Below are 21,242 nucleotides of genomic sequence, written 5' to 3' on the forward strand. Positions count from 1 at the left end.
AAGATTTAAAACTGTTCAGCTTTTTACCACTAACTTAAATGGATTGTGATCAATTCAGTCATATTTAGTAAAGATTAAATTCCTCCCAATGGCTTTGACAGTGTTTAGATGTGGCAGTTTGGGGAGGGCCTTCTGCTGCTGGACATTGAGGGGCTGAGACCTGTGGGGGCACCCATCAAACAAAGGAAGGGAGATCACTACAGGAGCGCTAGTAAAGGTGTTGTGGGCCAAAGGGACTGGTTTCCAGAGGGCTAGCAGCTCAGTCACTCAGGCCTGGTGGGCTGGCAGCTCAGTCACTCAGGCCTGGTGGGCTGGCAGCTCAGTCACTCAGGCTGGTGGGCTGGCCTGAGTTTTCACTTAATTTCCATTGCCATTGCACTTTCAAGCACAGGGCAGGCTCAAGCCAAACAGCTGATTGCATTTTCACTTCATTTCCATTGCCATTGCACTTTCAAGCACAGGGCAGGCTCAAGTCAGACAACTGATTGCATTTTCATTTCAGTTCCATTGCCATTGCAGTTTCAAGCACATGGCAGGCTCAAGCCAAACAGCTGATTGCATTTTCACTTCATTTCCATTGCCATTGCAGTTTCAAGCACAGGGCAGGCCAAACGACTCATTATATTTTCATTAAGGGCTAACAAATCATTTATTCAAGTACATTGCATACTCACAGTGTTCTGTAGTTTCCCAGCTCAGACAGAGAATCGTGACCTCTCCCTCACCATCACAGACTGAGCCAGGCTCACACTTCCGGGTTTTATTGTCCTTCCCCCCTCCCACCGGAAGGGGCGTGGCCTTCATGGCGGTGATTGACAGGAGAGAGAATCTCAAGATTTTTTAAACAATAATAAGTATTTTATTTTTCATTGATAGGAAAAACCCTCGATGGCCATAAAACCGCAGCGTTTTTTTCTAAAATCAAAGCACAGTGCAAACAGGAAGTGGTCAAGATGAGACTTTTAATTATATAGATATTTTTTTATGTTGAATAGAGTTTATTTTGGGCCAGGAGTTCGACTGCTCACTGGGAAGCAAGAACAGCCTATTGAACTTTGTTAAACATCACTGGTCGATACCTGAAACATTCAAAGATGTGGAGGCAGGTGATACAGGGAACATACTAGAATCTGGCACATCTTGAGTGGTGTAAGAAACATAGAAACATAGAAAATAGGTGCAGGAGTAGGCCATTCAGCCCTTCGAGCCTGCACCGCCATTCAATATGATCATGGCTGATCATCCAATTCAGTATCCTGTACCTGCCTTCTCTCCATACCCCCTGATCCCTTAAGCCACAAGGGCCACATCTCACTCCCTCTTAAATATAGCCAATGAACAGCCCTCAACTACCTTCTGTGGCAGAGAATTCCAGAGATTCACCACTCTCTGTGTGAAAAATGTTTTTCTCATCTCGGTCCTAAAGGATTTCCCCTTTATCCTTAAACTGTGACCCCTTGTCCTGGACTTCCCCAACAAAGAAATGCAGATGCTGGTTTAAATCGAAGGTAGACACAAAATGCTGGAATAACTCAGCAGATGAGACAGCATCTCTGGAGAGAAGGAATGGGCGACGTTTCAGGTCGAGACCCTTCTTCAGATTTCAAACTTGAGTGGTCGTCTTCATGCCTTGGTTTTAGTTTTTCTAGTTTTATAGATACAGCATGGAAACAGACCATTCAGTCCACTGAGTCCATGCTGACCATCATTTATGACTATCGACTGTCTCATCCACTCCCTACGCACTGGGGCAATTTACAAATGCCAACTAATCAACAAACCCACATGACTTTTGAGATGTGGGAGAACTTAGAGGGAACTCACTCGGTCACAGGGAGGACATGCAGACTCCACACTGACAGCACCCGAGGTCAGGATTGAACCTGGATTTCTGGTGCTGCAAGGCAGCAACTCTACCAGCTTTGCCCTGTGCCACTGAAAATTAGGAAATTAAAACATAGAAACATGGAAAATAGGTGCAGGAGTAGGTCATTCGGCCAATCGAGCCATCCAATATCAGTACCCCGTTCCTGCTTTTATCCTTTGATTCCGTTAGCCCTAAGAGCTAAATCTAACTCTCTCTTGAAAACATCCTGTGAATTAGCCTCCACTGCCTTCTGTGGCAGATAATTCCACAGATTCACAACTCTCTGGGTGAAAACGTTTTTGCTCATCTTAGGAGGAACATCTCAAAACAGTTTTATATAAAGTTTGGATAAATTTGTGTGCTTGGCAAAAGAAGCAGGGTGGGGTGGGGGGGGGGGGGGGGGGGGGGGGGGGGAGTTGGATTCTTCAAATCTTTAAGTTTATTTGGCTGCAAGCGTTTTCACGTTACCCTTCACTGACTTGTCCACTACAGGCTAAAGGGAATTAAATCAAAAATTTGTGCAATCTGAATATATGTCAGAAGAGGAAAATGCAAAAATGAATAAAATTGGGCAATGGGATTTCAATGCTATTTTTAACATCATCAATGTTGAAATAAATAAATTCTAATCTTCATTTATGCTCCAATGAAGTGTGAATTTTACCACAAATAAAGATTTGTAGACCTGTACTTGTCTCAAGCTTTTAAGTGAGATGAGATTAGAATTCAAGAAATAGCAGGCAGTTTCACCAAAGCATAGAAAGCTGTGGAAACTGAGCAGAAATCTTGCAAGGAAGACACAAAGTGCTGGAGTAACTCAATGGGCCAGGCAGCATTCCCGGAGAACATGGATAGGTGACGTTTCGAGTCGGGAAACCCCTTCAATCCTGACCTGAAACAACACCTACCCATGTTCTCCAGAGATGCTGCCTGACCCGCTGAGTTACTTCAGCAATTTTTGTCTTTTGTAAACCAGCATCAGCAGTTCCTTGTTCCTGCAAATTAGAATAGGTTTGGTCAAACAGAATCAGGTCATTCCAGGTGTCTGTAAAGTTGAAATATACATGTGTGGCTGAGATTTGGCCCCAGTTATAATGGAATGGACCTTGTTGGAAGTTAATTACCTGAGGTATTTTAATTGCTGATGTTTTAATTGCCAGTGTCTTGAAAGAAACAAAGAAAATCAAAAACAAATGACTGATTGGATCGGTTGGTTCATAGCTGTTGACAACTATTCATTGGAGATTTCCTGCGTCTTTTCTGTGTTCATTTCTGTTTTGTTTGCGGGTAGTTTCCTACCGGAGTTTGTACGGCAGACAATCAATCAGATTGGATGACAGTGATTTATGCTTTATTTATCTGAGCCTTGGTATACAACAGCTTAAGTCTAACAGAAAGCAGAGCCAGGGGAAATTTGATATGTTATGTTGTGCCTGGTGAATATTTTGAACTTAAGATTCTTTCGCATGCCTTGCAAATGTGACAGAAAAAGGTCTATCAAAAACTGTTACATTATTAAGATTGTGATGTTTTAGAGCAGAGTAGGAAAATTCCAATGAATTATTTCCAGTGGGAAAATAATATGAATTATGTTTTAATTGACCAACCTGGTTGTTAGTATCTACGTTGAAATACAATTTTTTTGTAACAAATGATTGGGACATAGGTTTGAGAAGCTAGTTTCATCTCTAATTCTGCTCTCAAATTTGATCATGGCTGATCTATATCTGAACCACATCTACCTGCCAGTGTTCTCTGCTTTTTACCATGGCCAACAAATGTTTGTCAAGCAGTTCTAACATTTTCTTGTAAGTGTTTTAGAGTGGTAGAGTCACACAGATGGAAATAGGTTCTTCGGCCCAACTTGCCCATGCCGACCAAGTTGCCCCATCTACATTTGTCCTACCTGCCCGCGTTTGGCCCATACCCATCTAAACCTCTCCTATCTATGTACCTGTCCAAAACTCTTTTAAATGTTGTTATAGTATCTGCCTCAACTACCTCCTCAGGCAGCTCGTTCCGTATACCCGCCACCCTTGTTTTGGTGGAATGAGTTCCATATGTTTTCCCTAGGAGTTCTCAATACCCCATTTCTAATCTTAAAGGCATAGGCGGTACTCTCTTAACAGAGGACATTGTTTTTCTCCCTTCATTCTTTTAAATCCCTTAAGCACTTTAAACACGTCTATTGTTCATATCTTAATCTTTTATAAGGTTTAACAAAATGTCATATTTTACAGTATCCATGAGACACCACTTAATTGTGTTAAATCTTTTATGTGTTGCCAACAATACTGGTAACCCCATCCTTCAATAAATGGTTGTTTGTTTATATAATCCATGATGATCTTTTGAAAAGGAAAGATGAAATTGTCATTACACAGTTGCAATTCCATATGCAATAGATTATGAGTTCAGCAATTAGGGGCTGTCTGTGCAGTATGACATTTGGAAAATAATCCATGAGTTAAAATGTTATTTTTAGATCCATCTTTGGCACAGTTGAGAAAGGACAATAAACAGTACAGGCATTTTGAAAATTATTGGAATGTTGGCTATGGTGATTGGTTGTTCATTGACAGTTTTTTTACTCTGCCATTTCACTTAAATGAATTGGCACAAGTTAATTACAGTAATTTATCCTCATGAATATGATATTGGAGCCAACCAGGCACTTTAGTGCAGCTGGCATGTTCTTCCACTGCAGAGGTGTGATCAATGAGGAATTATCCAATCTTAGTGCCACACTGCAATATACAGGATTTCAAGATGCATTTGCACTTTAATAAAAAAGCTGAACAAAGCTGCAGATGATGGAAATCTGCAATAAAATCAGAATTTGGAGATATAGACAGAATTTGGTTTTTATTTCAGGCAACATCTGAACTGAAGAGTCCCAGACTTGCCTTCGTATGGCCAGTAGCATTGAGATTAGTCCTACTTTAAGAAATTTCCTCAGTGTCCCCATTGCTATTTATATTACTTTTGCCCCTGACCAATTTTCATCACCACCCTTCCATCCTACCAAACGCACACCTCATTATTTTCCCAATCCACAAAATCTTGTTGTGATTGTTTATGCTCCCCCATGCAACCTCCCCGCCAGACCAACTCTCTCAGCAAACTCCCTGTGCCCACTTCAACTGGCATGATCCATAACCGATCTTATAGTACAACAGGAATAGCCTTGTGTTGCAATTTTGTTATGGCCTTGTATTGATTTGTCTCTTTTGACACCAAATTATTTCTAACTAAACATCTTTTCCCTTCACTTAGTGTGCATTGTATAATTTTAGCAGTACAATCCCATAATACATCCAAGCTAGAAGAACATGGAGCAGTACAGTCCCATAATACATCCAAGCTAGAAGAACATGGAGCAGTACAGTCCCATAATACATCCAAGCTAGAAGAACATGGAAAATTCAGTGACATTTATGAGAGATGAATTTCTTCAGATACATTGTGAAATTTTTCAACAGTGTAAAAGATTGGTACAGTTGCCATTTTACGTGGAATAGTGTGATTTGCAACTGGAACAGTGCAGGACTTACTTCTACAAATTATTTTAAACATTGGATACTGACCCATGTTGATAAATGTATTGTTAATTGTAAATAATTCAAATGTATCCTTTGAATAATGGAAGAGAAGCACCTTACAGATGCCTTATTTATTCTTCTGTTGAGTCTGTTTGCAATTGAACTCATAATTAGACATGGTTTAGCATCAAATATCTTCCAGTCATGATACAGGCTTTTCATGAAATGGAATTGTCAAGTATTTTCAGCTTCTTGGAATCCACATTGTAAGCACCATTTAACATTGAGGGGGCAACAGATTACCAATGCCAGGGTCTAATTGGGCTGAAAGCAACTTTACAATTGAAATTACTTTGTTGCCTACATTAGGAAATGGGTAAATGTGTGCCCTTAGGAATTGCAAAAGGGATAAAACTGCTGCTTTCTCTCTTTTCCTGTTGTTTCTCTTGTTTCCTGTACAGTATATCGTTCCCTAGGTATACAAATCAATAAATGGATGGGACTTGCTCGATTGGTCCATTTTGATGCCTCTACAGCTAACCACCCCCACCGGCAGGCCACCTAATGTGATTTTTTACAAAATACAGGAATAAATAGGTGACCATGTCAATATTTTAGTATTACTCATTGGATGTGAATGTTGTCCAGCTCTGTACCAGTAGTGTACAATTTTCCAACATTTGGGAGCTAATACAATACATTTAGTTAAGAGATACAACATGGAAACCGGCCCTTTGGCCAACCAAGTCCACTCCAACCATCAAGCGTCCGTTCACACTAGTTCTATGTTATCCGACTTTCACATCCACTCCCTACACATTCCGGAGAGCAGCTGCAATTTTCTTGTATTTCTGTATCATGAATGTATGCTTATTTCGAAATGCATTGAAAAGAAAAGTTATTTTCAGTTACAGCTCAACATAATAGTTAGGCACAAGCAGGGATGAATTTGATCATTTTTAAACAAAGGGACACAAAATACTGGAGTAACTCAGCATAGACAAAAAATGCTGGAGAAACTCAGCAGGTGAGACAGCATCTATGGAGAAAAGGAGGAAGCGACGTTTCGGGTCGAGACCCTTCTTCAGACAAAAAATGCTGGAGTAACTCAGCGGGTCAAGCACCATCCCTGGAGAATATGGATGGTCGATAGTAGGTGACCCATCCATGTTCTCCAGAGTTGCTGTCGGATATTCCGAGTTAGTCCAGCACTTTGTGTCAAAATGACCAGAACAAGTTAATTACTAAAACTTCTTGTTTTTAGATCTGTGTTGAAAAATATACATTAGTGATTAGCTAAATAGAGGTACAGAGTTACACAGCATGGAAACTGATTCTTTAGCCCACCAAGACCACGTCAGCTGTCAAGCACCCATTTCTACTAATCCAACACTATTCCTGTTTTATACTCCAGACATTCTCACAAACTTCCATCAGTTTCGACCATCCACCCCCATTCAAGCAGCAATGTACATTAGTAAATGAGCTTCCCAACATGCCCATCTCTAGGATGTGGACAGAAATGGGAATACGCTGGGGGGGGTGGTGGGGAGCGGGGAATCTTACCTGGTTAAAGGGAGAACATACAAATTCTACATTAACAGTGCCAGAGGCCAGGATTGAACCGGGATCGCTGAATGTTTGAGGTAGCAGCACCGCCCGCTGTGCCAATGTGGGGCAACGTTTGAGCATAGGGCACTGTGTAGAGGAACTGAGATAACATGCTGGTGCAGTGCTGTTGACCTTTCAATATTGTGCTGATCTCCCTTTCTGCAAGAGATGTTTCACCTCGACTTGGGTTTTCCCAGGGCCTCTTGCTGGTGCTCGTGGCCAGATGCTGCTTTGACGTCAAGGACAGTCTCTCTCACCTCAAGCTACTGAAACATTAATCAAAAGACATCTTGGTCTACCTACTCATAAATATATGCATAGTAGGAAGTCCCTATTGTATCATAATTAATTGGTAGGTACTTACGCGTAAGTACGCTGGATTAGAGTGTTTTTCGTGTAAAATTATCAATTTTTTTGTGGAGTCTTGGCAAATTCCCAGAATTTGCAATTGTTAGAGCAGGCAAGTTTTGGTCGCCTTTTCAGCGTCACGTGACATAAAGCTATATTCCTCGACCAGCCATGCATTTTATCAAATAATATATCTGTGGCCTTGAAAGATGTGTCGTTTGAATTGTGAGCATAAAATTAGCTAGTGCTCACACTGCTTTAGTGTAATTTACTAGAATTACCATTGATAGATTTTACGATCTAAATCTAACACATTTTGCTTCTGCTTTCTTGTTTTGCAGAGATTTTCTTTAAACTGCACAAATCAAGAACGGTGTCCGGGAAGAAAGGTCAACTCAATTCAGGTGGAAGGGAACAGTGATTTCTTCATCAATCATCTCGGCGTGCCAACTGTTCAATTTGCATATCAAGGGACAAGTGCGTCAATGGTAATTGCACTTTTGCGGTTTGATATCTGATGTTATTTCAAAGTCATTTTATGTCAATTCACATTTTTTGCAAATTGTGCAGCAGGAAATCAATTTTGTTTTGCACAAATACATGTTGGATAAACGAACAATTAGATATTTTATTATCTTAATAATGAGGGAAACCAACTGCAGTGTAATGTTGAGAATACAGAGCTTAATGTTTATTGTTTTAATAACTATATTAAATTAGCTGTAATTGAATTTGATAATAGACACATGCATGGATGTAATATTGTAGAAGCAAGGAACTGCAGATGCTAGTTTACAAAAAAAGGCACAAAGTGCTGCATTAACTCAACAGGTCAGGCAGCATCCGTGGAGAGCATGGATTGGTGACGTTTCGTGTCTGAAGAATGGTTGTAACTTGAAACATCTCTTATCCGTGTTCTCCAGAGATGCCATCCAACCCGCTGAATTAGTTCAGCACTTTGTCTCTTTTTATTGGATCCAATGTTAATTTGACCTAATTGTGAGTTGCTTTGCTTTTATAATCCTGATCAAGTTTCCTTTCATGACTTTGTAATATCTTAGTGGAAGATTGTAGCTTCCTCTTATCTAATAACAGATACAACATGAATCATGCCTGATTGTTCACCACCCAACCTGCTCCCTGCATTGATCACGTGTAGTGCCTGCTTGTCTGCCCAGGTGCAGAGGCCAATCAGGGTGAGATCGTACTGCTGAGAGGCGTCCTGTGGAGCAGTGCAGGCCCTGAATATCCAGTGGAATTTGAGAGCTTGCTGCTGTCAATAGTCTCTGAACTGCTTTTAATTGTCTCTGATTGTTTTATTTTAATGATTATCTGAATAGATTTAAATAATCAAAAATGTATACATTAATTACCTTTAAACAATATAAAAAGATGAAATATACCTTACATACATTCAAACAAATAATTAAAATCATTAACGTAGCTCAATCTCTTCTCTCCACTTAGCATTTTGCACGAGGTCACTGATTAGACCGAGTGGTTGCAGGAGTGTGAGAAGTGCTTCTGAACAGCTGGCTAATCGCTACTGGTTTCCAATGTAACCACCAGCCGTTACTCAGCTTGATTTAGCTTGTTAAGTTTAACTGTTGGATGTACCACGTGTCATAATATGCTGTACAGGAAAAGGTACATGAAAATAATTAGTAGAGATCTTGAGAAGTCGCCAAGCTCCGCTTCTCTCTTCACTAACAACAGATTCTAATCCCTGTTCTCCACATTCAAATACATCAAATCCTGTTTACTCCAGTTATTATTGGGTGATGCTAGTGCTATTTTCCAAGTGGTGAGACAACGTAGTCTGCCCTTTGCTCTTGGGGGCGATTGGTTTGTAAAAGTGGAGGTTTGTAAAACATGAGCAGACTTGGAATGACATTACCGAGTCCTGAACTACAAAAATACAAAGGTTCAAATACTTGCTCCTATAAGTGTTGGGCTGAGTGTCCTCATCCAAAGAATCTCAAACGTGTGGTCTGTAACATTCAGTCATTCCAACTCATGAACCACATTCCCACACATAGTCAACTCAACATTGTTAATTAATGTAGATCCGCTGTAGCAGCACTTTTCACGGTGATCCTGTCATGTCACTTTTAGTTGTCTTGCCTTTGAAATGTGTCACCAACTCTGCCTTTTCCACGTGCTATCTCAGAAGCATTGCAATATACATTGCCATGAAACTTGCAAGATCTACAGAACGTGGTGAAACATTAAGTGTGCAGTTCAACTTTGTCATTCAAATAGAGGGTCAAATCTTAAATCAGTTTTGCTACCTCTAAAACCTTACGTTATGTTAGACTTAATTAAATGTGAGTAAGATATTATCTGTTCTAAGTCTATCACTCTCCTCAATAAAAGAGATGTTACAGTATTCTCTACTGTTTTAATAAGTTCAGATTTATATGCCTTCAAGGCCGTCTATGTCTGTTTGCCTATGGGCTACAGTAATAGTATTATCAAAATCAAGCAACAAAAACATGCACTTACAAAGTTTTTTTAAATACCAATTAATACCCATCTATATATGACCACCGGGTGGCGCTCGTAATGGCCGCCTTATCAATAGTCTGTCGCGTCCCTGCTCTGTTTTAATTATTTTAAGTATGTCTTAAATGTATGTTTCAATGTTTCTTGGTTAGTTTATGTGGGGAGGGGGGGGGGGAATAGGGGGAAACTTTTATTCAGTCACTTACCTCGATGGAGATGCGATTTTCTCCATTTCGCATCTCCGCCCTCCCTGCGGGCTAACAACTTGGATTGGTGCGGCCTTTCCTGGAGATCCGCCCGGAGCTTGAAGCCGTGGGCACGGCGAGGACTTACCATCGCGGAGCCGAGGATCCTTTGCCGAGGATCGCCAGAAGAAGAACTCCGACCGCGGGGCCTGTGGATTTTAACACCGTGAAGCCCGCGGTCTCCGGTACGAAGTGGCCGACTTGGGAGCTCCATGTCACGGAGTGTTCCAATCCGTCTCGATGCCGGAGTTTCGATCATAATGACGAGAGGGCCTGGGCATTGGAGCGTTGGTAACGGCAATTGCAGAGGATTCAAGGCCCCGACCACAGTGAACAAAGAGGAAGCTGACTGAACTTTATTGCCTTTCATCACAGTGAGGAATGTTGATTCCACTGTGGTGGATGTTTATGTTAAACTTTATCTTATGTGTGTATTATGTTCTTTTTACTTGGTATGCTGTAAGGTAACTCAAATATTACTGTACCTTAACTGGTGCATGTGACAATAAATGTGAACTTGAACATGTTGGAGCAGGTGACTGAAGCTTGATTCAAAGGTAGATTTTAGAGAAGAGGAAAAGAGAGGCCAGCTTTGAGAAAGCACGGGGATCTCTGGGAGATGTGGTTATGGAGAAGGAAGGTGAAGGGCATGGTGGCAGATTGACTGAGACAGGGTGGAGATTAGTGATGTTAGTATAGTGGAAATTGTTGGTAAAGGAGTGGATAAGGTATTGATGGATCATCTGCTGACCATAGGATATAGATGTTTTGGACTTGGGCTTTGAACCGTCTAACTGATGTTTTCTGCAGAGGGGTGAATGATCTCATGATCACATTGAATGGCGGTGCTGGCTCGAAGGGCCGAATGGCCTACTCCGGCACCTATTGTCCATTGTCTATTGTCTATGGAAAGTTGGACGTTTCCAAGCCATCATTTAAAAAGAGAAGATACACAAAAATGCTGGAGAAACTCAGCGGGTGCAGCAGCATCTACGGAGCGAAGGAAATAGGCAACGTTTCGGGCCGAAACCCTTCTTCAGAGTAACAAGAGTATACTAACTGGGTTACCATATTTTCTCCAGTTATTAGAATTCCAGCATATTTCCATCATGTTAAGGTCTGATGCCAGCTACAGAAAGGGTCAGTATTCCATTGCCTTAAATCATCGTTTCTCAACTGGGGTTCCCCGGAACGCTAGGGTTCCGCGAGAGGTTGCTAGGGGTTCTGAGAGAAATAGTGATAAACTAGACCAAGCGTGGACCCGTTGGGTCCCACTCCACCAATATTCCCCCAGTAGCACTCACCTATACACGATGCTGGATGTTAAAATGGCGATCCCGGCCCGGCAATCCTCCCCCAACTGTGCTGGCGAGGCTGACGACCTCAAAATGACGGCAGGCCTGGCAATCCCCAACTCAGGGGTTGGCTGAGACATGAAAATTATTTCAAGGGTTCTGCAAGGGTAAAAAGGTTGAGAAACGCTGCCTTAAATGATTATTAACCAGGCCTGCAGTTAAGCAAGAGCTTGCAACAACACTGGCTTAACCGTTGGTACTTTGGTGGCTTTGTTCACCCCGTTTGTGTGTTATTCACAAACTTGCAGACTGCCAAAATCCAGGCTGTAGATTTGAATCTCCATTGTTGATTATCAACACACTGGAAGCCAGATGGAGGTAAGTTATTTGCACAGGAATTCATGGCAGAATTGTGCACATACTGGGAAAGCAAGGGCTTTTGAGATAAGGGCTTGTGTTCTTATTTCAGATAGAAGGCACAGAAAATGGCTCTCATCAAATGATAGTCAATGAATCAACATGTGCGCAGCAGGGAAAGCGATTACAGTCACTACCCACATGTTCAGCATCACCACAGATCACCCCTGAGAGGCACAAAACCACCTTTGGTAGGAGAAAGAATGGAAATGAAAATGTCAAACAACTTGCTTACTATCCTGAGAGGCAGAGTGCAACTATCCTAGAGCAAGCACAACAATCACTGGCACCTAACCAGTAAATAGAAGGGAATTACTGAATGATTTGATATTGATTGAACAGAAAGATTCCCTTTAGATGACAGAATAAGGTGATAGAAGGGAATGGAGTGGTGGCCAAGTGATTTAATACTGAGAGCAATATTGTGCCTCTTTCACATTATGCACGTGCAGAGGGAACTGTCTATGGATTAAGTAGTTATTTAAGGGAAGGTCTTGTGAATGAGAGCCGGGCATGTGTCTCCTGCAACTGCAACATTATTTCAACAATATCTGTGAATTATCCTTATCTTTGCCCTCATTCACTTTTGCTGGAAAATGTTTATCCGTCTTCATATACCCTCTATTTATGCTTCTTTGAATGTCAAAGTTGAGGAGTATGATCATCTACTAACACATTGCATTGTAAGCCCACTCATTGATCTGTAATCCATTGAAGTGCAGCTTCAAGAATCCAATAATGTGTTCATTATAATCCTGACAGCTGCATGCATCCTGTGTAACACTGCTCTGCTACAGCTGTTTATGGTTCACACATTGCTATTATGGAGTCAGACCAGCATTTTTTTAAATTAAATAATCATGGCAGTGACTTAAACAAAGGCACCTTAACCTCTGTCTGGGAAGTCATAATTGTTTTACAAGATCCTATTTTTATGTCAGTATGGAGTGATTTGGTTTCTGTCATTAAACCTACAGTGCCCTCCGCTCAGTCCGTCGTAACCTACCTGATCTCCCGGTTGCTCAGCACTTCACTCCTCCTCCCATTCCGAATCTGACCTTTCTGTACTGGGCTTCCTCCATTGTCAGAGTAGAGCCCAGCGCAAATTGGAGGAACAGCACCTCATATTTCGCTTGGGTAGTTTACACCCCAGCGGTATGAACGTTGACTTCTCTAACCTCAGATAGCCCTTGCTTTCTCTCTCCATCCCCTCCCCCTTCCCAGTTCTCCCACCAGTCATACTGTCTCCGACTACATTCTATCTTTGTTCCGCACCCTCCCCCGATATCAGTCTGAAGAAGGGTCTCGACCCGAAACGTCGGCCATTCCTTCTCTCCAGAAATGCTGCCTGTCCCGCTGAGTTTCTCCAGCATTTTGTGTCTATCTTCGATTTATAACCAGCATCTGTAGTTCTATCTTACACATTGTGCCCTCCATAATGTTTGGGACAAAGACTCATCATTTATTTATTTGTGTCTGTACTCCACAATTTGAGATTTGTAATAGAAAAAATCACATGTGGTTAAAGTGCACATTAACCATATAACCATATAACAATTACAGCACGGAAACAGGCCATCTCGGCCCTACAAGTCCGTGCCGAACAACTTTTTTCCCTTAGTCCCACCTGCCTGCACTCATACCATAACCCTCCATTCCCTTCTCATCCATATGCCTATCCAATTTATTTTTAAATGATACCAACGAACCTGCCGCCACCACTTCCACTGGAAGCTCATTCCACACCGCTACCACTCTCTGAGTAAAGAAGTTCCCCCTCATGTTACCCCTAAACTTCTGTCCCTTAATTCTGAAGTCATGTCCTCTTGTTTGAATCTTCCCTATTCTCAAAGGGAAAAGCTTGTCCACATCAACTCTGTCTATCCCTCTCATCATTTTAAAGACCTCTATCAAGTCCCCCCTTAACCTTCTGCGCTCCAGAGAATAAAGACCTAACTTATTCAACCTATCTCTGTAACTTAGTTGTTGAAACCCAGGCAACATTCTAGTAAATCTCCTCTGTACTCTCTCTATTTTGTTGACATCCTTCCTATAATTGGGCGACCAAAATTGTACACCATACTCCAGATTTGGTCTCACCAATGCCTTGTACAATTTTAACATTACATCCCAGCTTCTATACTCAATGCTCTGATTTATAAAGGCTAGCATACCAAAAGCTTTCTTTACCACCCTATCTATATGAGATTCCACCTTCAAGGAACTATGCACGGTTATTCCCAGATCCCTCTGTTCAACTGTATTCTTCAATTCCCTACCATTTACCATGTACGTCCTATTTTGATTTGTCCTGCCAAGGTGTAGCACCTCACATTTATCAGCATTAAACTCCATCTGCCATCTTTCAGCCCATTTTTCCAAATGGCCTAAATCACTCTGTAGACTTTGGAAATCCTCTTCATTATCCACAACACCCCCTATCTTGGTATCATCTGCATACTTACTAATCCAATTTACCACCCCTTCATCCAGATCATTGATGTACATGACAAACAACAAAGGACCCAACACAGATCCCTGAGGCACCCCACTAGTCACCTGCCTCCAACCCGACAAACAGCCATCCACCATTACCCTCTGGCTTCTCCCATTCAGTCACTGTTGAATCCATCTTGCTATTCCTGCATTTATACCCAACAGTTGAACCTTCTTAACCAACCTTCCATGAGGAACCTTGTCAAAGGCCTTACTAAAGTCCATATAGACAACATCCACTGCTTTACCCTCGTCAATTTCCCTAGTAACCTCTTCAAAAAATTCAAGAAGATTAGTCAAACATGACCTTCCAGGCACAATTCCATGTTGACTGTTCCTAATCAGACCCTGTTTATCCAGATGCTTATATATATTATCTCTAAGTATCTTTTCCATTAATTTGCCCACCACTGAAGTCAAACTAACAGGCCTATAATTGCTAGGTTTACTCTTAGAACCCTTTTTAAACAATGGAACAACATGCGCAGTACGCCAATCCTCGGGGACTATTCCCGTTTCTAATGACATTTGAAATATTTCTGTCATAGCCCCGGCTATTTCTACACTAACTTCCCTCAATGTCCTAGGGAATATCCTGTCAGGACCTGGAGACTTATCCACTTTTATATTTTTCAAAAGTGCCAGTACTTCTTTTACTTTGAAACTCATAGTATCCATAGCTACTATACTAGTTTCCCTTACCTCACATAATTCAATATCCTTCTCCTTGGTGAATACCGAAGAAAATAAATTGTTCAATATCTCCCCCATCTCTTTTGGCTCTGCAGATAGCTGTCCACTCTGTCTCTCCAATGGACCAATTTTATCCCTCGTTATCCTTTTGCTATTAATATAGCTGTAGAAACCCTTTGGATTTACTTTCACCTTACTTGCCAAAGCAACCTCATATCTTCTTTTAGCTTTTCTAATTTCTTTCTTAAGATTCTTTTTACATTCCTTATACTCCTCAAGCACCTCATTTACTTCATGCTGCCTATAATTATTGTAGATCTCCCTCTTTTTCCGAACAAGATGTCCAATTTCCCTTGAAAACCAGGGCTCTTTCCAATTTTTACTGTTTCCTTTCAACCGAACAGGAACATAAAGATTCTGTACTCTTAAAATTTCCCCTTTAAATGTCCATTTCTCTTCTACATCTTTCCCATAAAACAAAATGTCCCAGTTCACTCCTTTTAAATCATCTCACATCTCATCAAAGTTAGCCTTTCTCCAATCAAAAATCTCAACCCTAGGTCCAGTTCTGACCTTCTCCATAATTATATTGAAACTAATGGTATTGTGATCACTGGACCCGAAGTGCTCCCCAACGCATACCTCCGCCACCTGTCCCATCTCATTTCCTAACAGGAGGTCCAGCACTGCCCCTCCTCTAGTAGGTACCTCTATGTATTGCTGCAAAAAACTATCCTGCACACATTTTACAAACTCCAAACCATCCAGCCCATTTACAGAATGTGTTTCCCAGTCTATGTGTGGAAAGTTGAAATCTCCCACAATCACTACCTTGTGCTTACTACTAATATCTGCTATCTCCTTACATATTTGCTCTTCCAATTCTCGTTCCCCATTTGGCGGTCTATAATACACCCCTATAAGTGTTGCTACACCTTTCCCACTTCTCAGTTCCACCCAAATAGCCTCCCTAGATGAGCCCTCCAATCTATCCTGCCAAAGCACTGCTGTAATATCTTCCCTGACTAGCAATGCAACACCTCCACCTCTTGCCCCTCCAATTCTATCACACCTGAAGCAACGAAATCCTGGAATATTTAGTTTCCAATCACAGCCCTCCTGCAACCATGTTTCACTGATCGCCACAACATCATACTTCCAGGTGTCTATCCAGACTCTAAGCTCATCCACCTTTCTTACAATGCTCATAGCATTAAAATATGCACATTTAAGAAACCCCCCGTCTCTTATTCTCTGTTTATTTCCTTTTTTTTCTTTCTCCTCTTGTGTCCGAGTGCTTCCCTTTTCTGCTTCCTGCCTCCCATTCTGTCTACTAGCTTTCTCTATTTGATTGTCAGATTTTATTAAATTTTATTAAAGGGTGTTTTTATACTGTACATTTTGGTTTCCTCATATAGAAATTACAGCTATGTTTATGCATAGACCCCCGTTTCAGAGCACCATAACGTTTGGGACACATGGCTTCACATGCATTTGGAATTGCTCAGGTGTGTTTAAATGCCTCCTTAATGCGGGTATAAGAGAGCTCGCAGCACCTGGTCTTTCCTCCATTCTTTCCATCACCTTTGGGAACTTTTATTGCTGTTTATCAACATGAGGAACAAAGTTGTGCCAATGAAAGTCAAATAAGCCATTATGAGACTGGGAAACAAGAATAAAACTGTTAGAGACATCAGACAAACCTTAGGCTTACCAAAATCAACTGTTTGGAACATGATTGAGAAGAAAGAGAGCACTGGGGAGCTTACTAATTGCAAAGGGACTGGCAGGCCAAGGAAGACCTCCACAGCTGATGACAGGAATTCTCTCTTTAATAAAGAAAAATCCCCCAAACAGATCAGACACACTCTTCAGGGTCAGGTGTGGATTTGTCAATGACTCCTGTCCACGGAAGCCTTCATGAACATAATACAGAGGCTACACTGCAAGATGCAAACCACTGGTTAGACGCAAAAATAGGATGGCCAGGTTACAGTTTGCCAAGAAGTACTTAAAAGACCAATCACACTTCTGGAAAAAGGTCTTGTGGACAGATGAGACGAAGATCAGAGGGATGGCAAAAGCAAAATATAGACGAGAGAAGGAACTGCCCAAGATCCAAAGCATACCACCTCATCTGTGAAACCGTGGTGGGGGTGTTATGGCCTGAGCATGTATGGCTGCTGAAGGTACTGACTCACTTATCTTCATTGGTGATACAACTGCTGATGGTAGTAGCATAATGAATTCTAAAGTGTATAGAAAGTGTATAATGTATAACAAATACCTCAAAACTCAATGTCTGGCGGTACATTCTACCGCAAGACAATGATCCTAAACTTACTGCTAAAGCAACAACTGAGTTTTTCAAAGCTAAAAAATGCTCAATTCTTGAATGACCAAGTCAGTCACCCGATCTGAACCCAATTGAGCATGCCTTTTATCTGCTGAAGAGAAAACTGAAGGGGACTAGCCCCCAAAACAAGCATAAGCTAAAGATGACTGCAATACAGGCCTGGCAGAGCATCACCAGAGAAGACACCCAGCAACTGCTGATGTCCATGAATCGCAGACTTCAAGCAGTCATTGCATGTAAAGGATATGCAACAAAATACTAAACATGACTACTTTCATTTACATGACATTGCTGTGTCCTAAACATTATGGTGCCCTGAAATGGGGGGACTGTGTATAAACACTGCTGTAATTTCTACATGTTGAAACCAAAATGTATAAAAATGGCCTTAATTAAAATCTGACAATGTGCACTTTAACGAAATTTGATTTTTTTCTATTACAAATCTCAAATGGTGAAGTAAAGAGGCAAGTAAATAAATTTTATGGAGGGCACTGTAACTCAATGAATGTATTCTTAACTTTCAAAAGTCATTTTTCATCCTTATTGGGTTTTCCCACTTCTATATGATTTTAATTTTGTAATTCCCTATCTCTGTTTGAAATGTTATCCCTTTCTGTCCCTTCATTGATTTAAATCTTTCAACACCTTTTCTATTTTCTTGTGATTGGGAGGTCAAAGAAAATTTTAAAAAGTAGGTTGACATTTGGTGATTTCAATGAACCATCTGACTAAAGGGGCTGTCCCACTTGGGCGACCTAAATGGCGAGTTTAGAAAAGTTTGAAAAAATGACATGTTGAAGACCTTCTTCGACTATGTAGAAGACGTCCTTCGACTTCCTTCGACTATGTTGAGGACCAGCTTAGACTAGCTACGTCTAACTTCGGGAAAATTGGGCACCGAATAGTGGAGAGTGAAGACGACCTCCTTCGATCTCCTTCTACCTCCCTTCGACTATGATGAAGACTATCTACGACTACCTTAGACTACCCTCGATTACCTACGACTAACATGCCGACCTACTACGACTAAACCTACGAGTAAAAAAAGTATCAATTTTCTCCATGGCGAGCATCTTTTAACATATCGGAAAAAAAATGCCGCGACCTAGCTGAGGCCTCGAGTTCACAGAGACCACTCTCGAGCATGAAGGAGAGTTACGAAGACCTCCTACGACCTCGTATCGACCATGCTACGAGTATGAGTTGAGGGCAAACTCGCCAGAACTCGTGGATTAGGTCGCCCAAGTGGGACAGGCCCTTAAATGTTTCTTTGCTTTACTTTCAGTGTGTTAATATCAATATGATCACTTTGCTTGTCAACACTGATGGATCACTCTCTTATCTGCAGTCTCAAACCTGCCTAAAAGGACCAGTTATACCTGCAGGTGGCACTGTGATAAAGGTTTTCACTGTCTAAGATATCATGCCTATTATATTATTTAGGCTTGTTCAAATTCTAATAGGGTTAAAAATATTTTCCTCTTTAATACTTGATGCAGTTTTAAAGAAAAAATATTTAGAAATGTCAGCAGCTAAGTAGAAACTTAACAATTGTTTTGCAGCTGTCATCTAAAGCTGAACAAATGGACGCTATCTTTCTTTCCATCTTCTCCATGTGTCCAGTAAGGCCTCCAACTTATATATTTGAGTATGAAATGCTAAATGCAGCTACAGGTTTTATCAAATGCAAATACAATTATGACTCTCAAAAGCTATTTGGACAGGTAAACGGATAGGAAGGATTTAGAGGGATTTGGGACAAATGTGGCCAAATGGGACTAACCCACAATGGCAGCATGGTTGGCCTGGACAAGTGGGCCAAAGGGCCGGGTGCCATGTTGTAGGGCCTTATTCCTCTGGGACTCGATAATGAAAACATTAAAACATGAGACGCAGATGAGGTACAGGAAGACCAGATGGTAGCTCATTTGGTGCCTTTAATTGTGAAGGGTAACAAGAATAAGACAGAACACGACAGGCCAGTGAACCAATGGTGGGAAAGTTAATGGAGGAAATTCTGAAGGACAGGATTTGGTTATGTTTGTTGGGGCATGGACTGATTAAGGATAATCAACATGTTTGTGTGCGTGGGAAATCCGGAAGTGGCGGCGCTGCACAAGCAGCTGCAGCTCGCCTACAGTCCATCTGTCTTTCCTTTTTTTGTTTTCTTTTTGTCTTGTTAGATGTATGTTTTAGTCTATTTTTAGTTGTGTATATGTGGGGGGGGGTGGGGGAAACTTTAAAAAAATCTCTTCCTTCAATGGGGATGCAACCTTTTCTTTGTCGTATCTCCGTCTCCGTCTGCGCTGAGGCCTAATATCGTGGAGCTGGCGGCTTCCAACTGGAATCGACCTTGGGGGCTCCGGTGGCAGAGCCTGTGGACTTACCATCGCAGAGCTGGCTGAGTTCGGAGGCTGTAGTGGCGATGTGGCTGCGACCTGACTTCGGAACTTCGGAGGCATCGGCCGCGAGCCCTGTGGACAGTAACATCGGGAGCTCGCAGGTCTCTGGTTGGTGACCGAGTTTCGGGAGCTCCCGCAACAGCAGCTTCGTCCTCCCCAAATCGCGGAGTTTGAATCGGCCCGTTCGCGGAGCTTAAAATCGGCCGCGGGACTTGCCATCACCCGGCGGTGGCTTCAACTTCGAGAGCCTCGATCGCCTCGAGAACAAGCAAGGAAGAGATAAGACTTTTTGCCTTCCATCACGGCGAGGAGGTGCCTGGAGATTCACTGTGATGGATGTTTGCGTTAAATTGTGTTCATTGTGTGTTTTGTTGCTTTTTTTCTGTCATGACTGCATGGTACGAAATCTCGTTCATACTTGTTTGAATGACAATAAAGGAAATCCAATTCAATTCAATGCCTCATAATTTGATTGAGTGTTATGAAGAACAGAGGAAGAGAATTTCCATGGTCTGAAGGGTAGATGTTGCCTACATGGATTTTATCGAGGCTTTCGACAAGGACTCATGTGGTAGGCTGATATGGAAGCTTGGATCTCATGGGATCGAGGATGAGCAGACAAAGATTCAAACTTAGCTTGGTGGTCAGAGGCAGAAAGTCGTGGAGGAAGGTTGGAGACCTGTTTGCCACAGGGATTTCAGGGCTTTTACATGCAGTGCCACAAGAGGTTGACTGATTCTTGCATGAATGCACACAGGACTCTACATATAAGGAAACTCTCCACCATTTCTGTAACTTGAAAATGAACATATCCCATGTGCTATAAAGGTTTAGAATTTATTTTCAATGTAATGAAAGTACTTTAAGCCTATTTTACTGTAGGGAAATTGATCTATTACACATAATGCTGTTTTCTTGATATCTTCAATACAACTATTTGTGTGAAATGTAGAATTTTAAAGTAAAGCACTGACTGAAGTAATACTGATTTAGTGGTTCTGGTATTGCATCAGGCTAATCTTTTGTAAGCACTTCAGTGAAACCTATTCAATATCTGACTTCAGGAACTGACAGCAAACATAAAAAGCAAATCTTTTTTATTCATTGAATTGCCATTGAAGATATGGAAAACTAATTTGTCGTTCTTATCTGTTAGCAAAACCTCACGATCAAATCACATAGTTTAGAAAGAGATTTGTCCCCTTCTCTTCCCTGTACCCTATCTGAATTCACACCCATTTTCCCCCTTCACCCTCCCCGGTCCCCTTCAACCTATATTCCTTCCTCTGGCTTTGTAATTCTCACCTCTTCTATCGTTTTCTCACACTTTTTGTATTTTTATTTCTACTCCTTGTCCAACCATCTTCCAATCAACCCCCCCCCCCCCCCCACCCTCCTCACGTGTATCCACCTATCACTTGCCTGACTTTGTCCTGCCCCTACCACTCTTCCAGCTTTTTCC

General features: G+C 41.6%; 1 protein-coding gene across 4 annotated transcripts in view; it reads left to right on the forward strand.

Moving 5' to 3' along the window:
• naaladl2 (N-acetylated alpha-linked acidic dipeptidase like 2) overlaps window positions 1-21,242 on the forward strand; it is a 663,050-nt gene that overhangs the window by 547,025 nt on the left and 94,783 nt on the right. For all 4 annotated transcript variants that reach the window (XM_033031269.1, XM_033031267.1, XM_033031271.1 and 1 more), the window contains one exon: window positions 7,710-7,856. In XM_033031269.1, the coding sequence (XP_032887160.1) occupies window positions 7,710-7,856 (147 nt within the window). The remainder of the gene's footprint in view (window positions 1-7,709; window positions 7,857-21,242) is intronic.

Source organism: Amblyraja radiata, chromosome 13 (genome assembly GCF_010909765.2).
Source record: "Amblyraja radiata isolate CabotCenter1 chromosome 13, sAmbRad1.1.pri, whole genome shotgun sequence".
Taxonomy (NCBI): Eukaryota; Metazoa; Chordata; class Chondrichthyes; order Rajiformes; family Rajidae; genus Amblyraja; species Amblyraja radiata.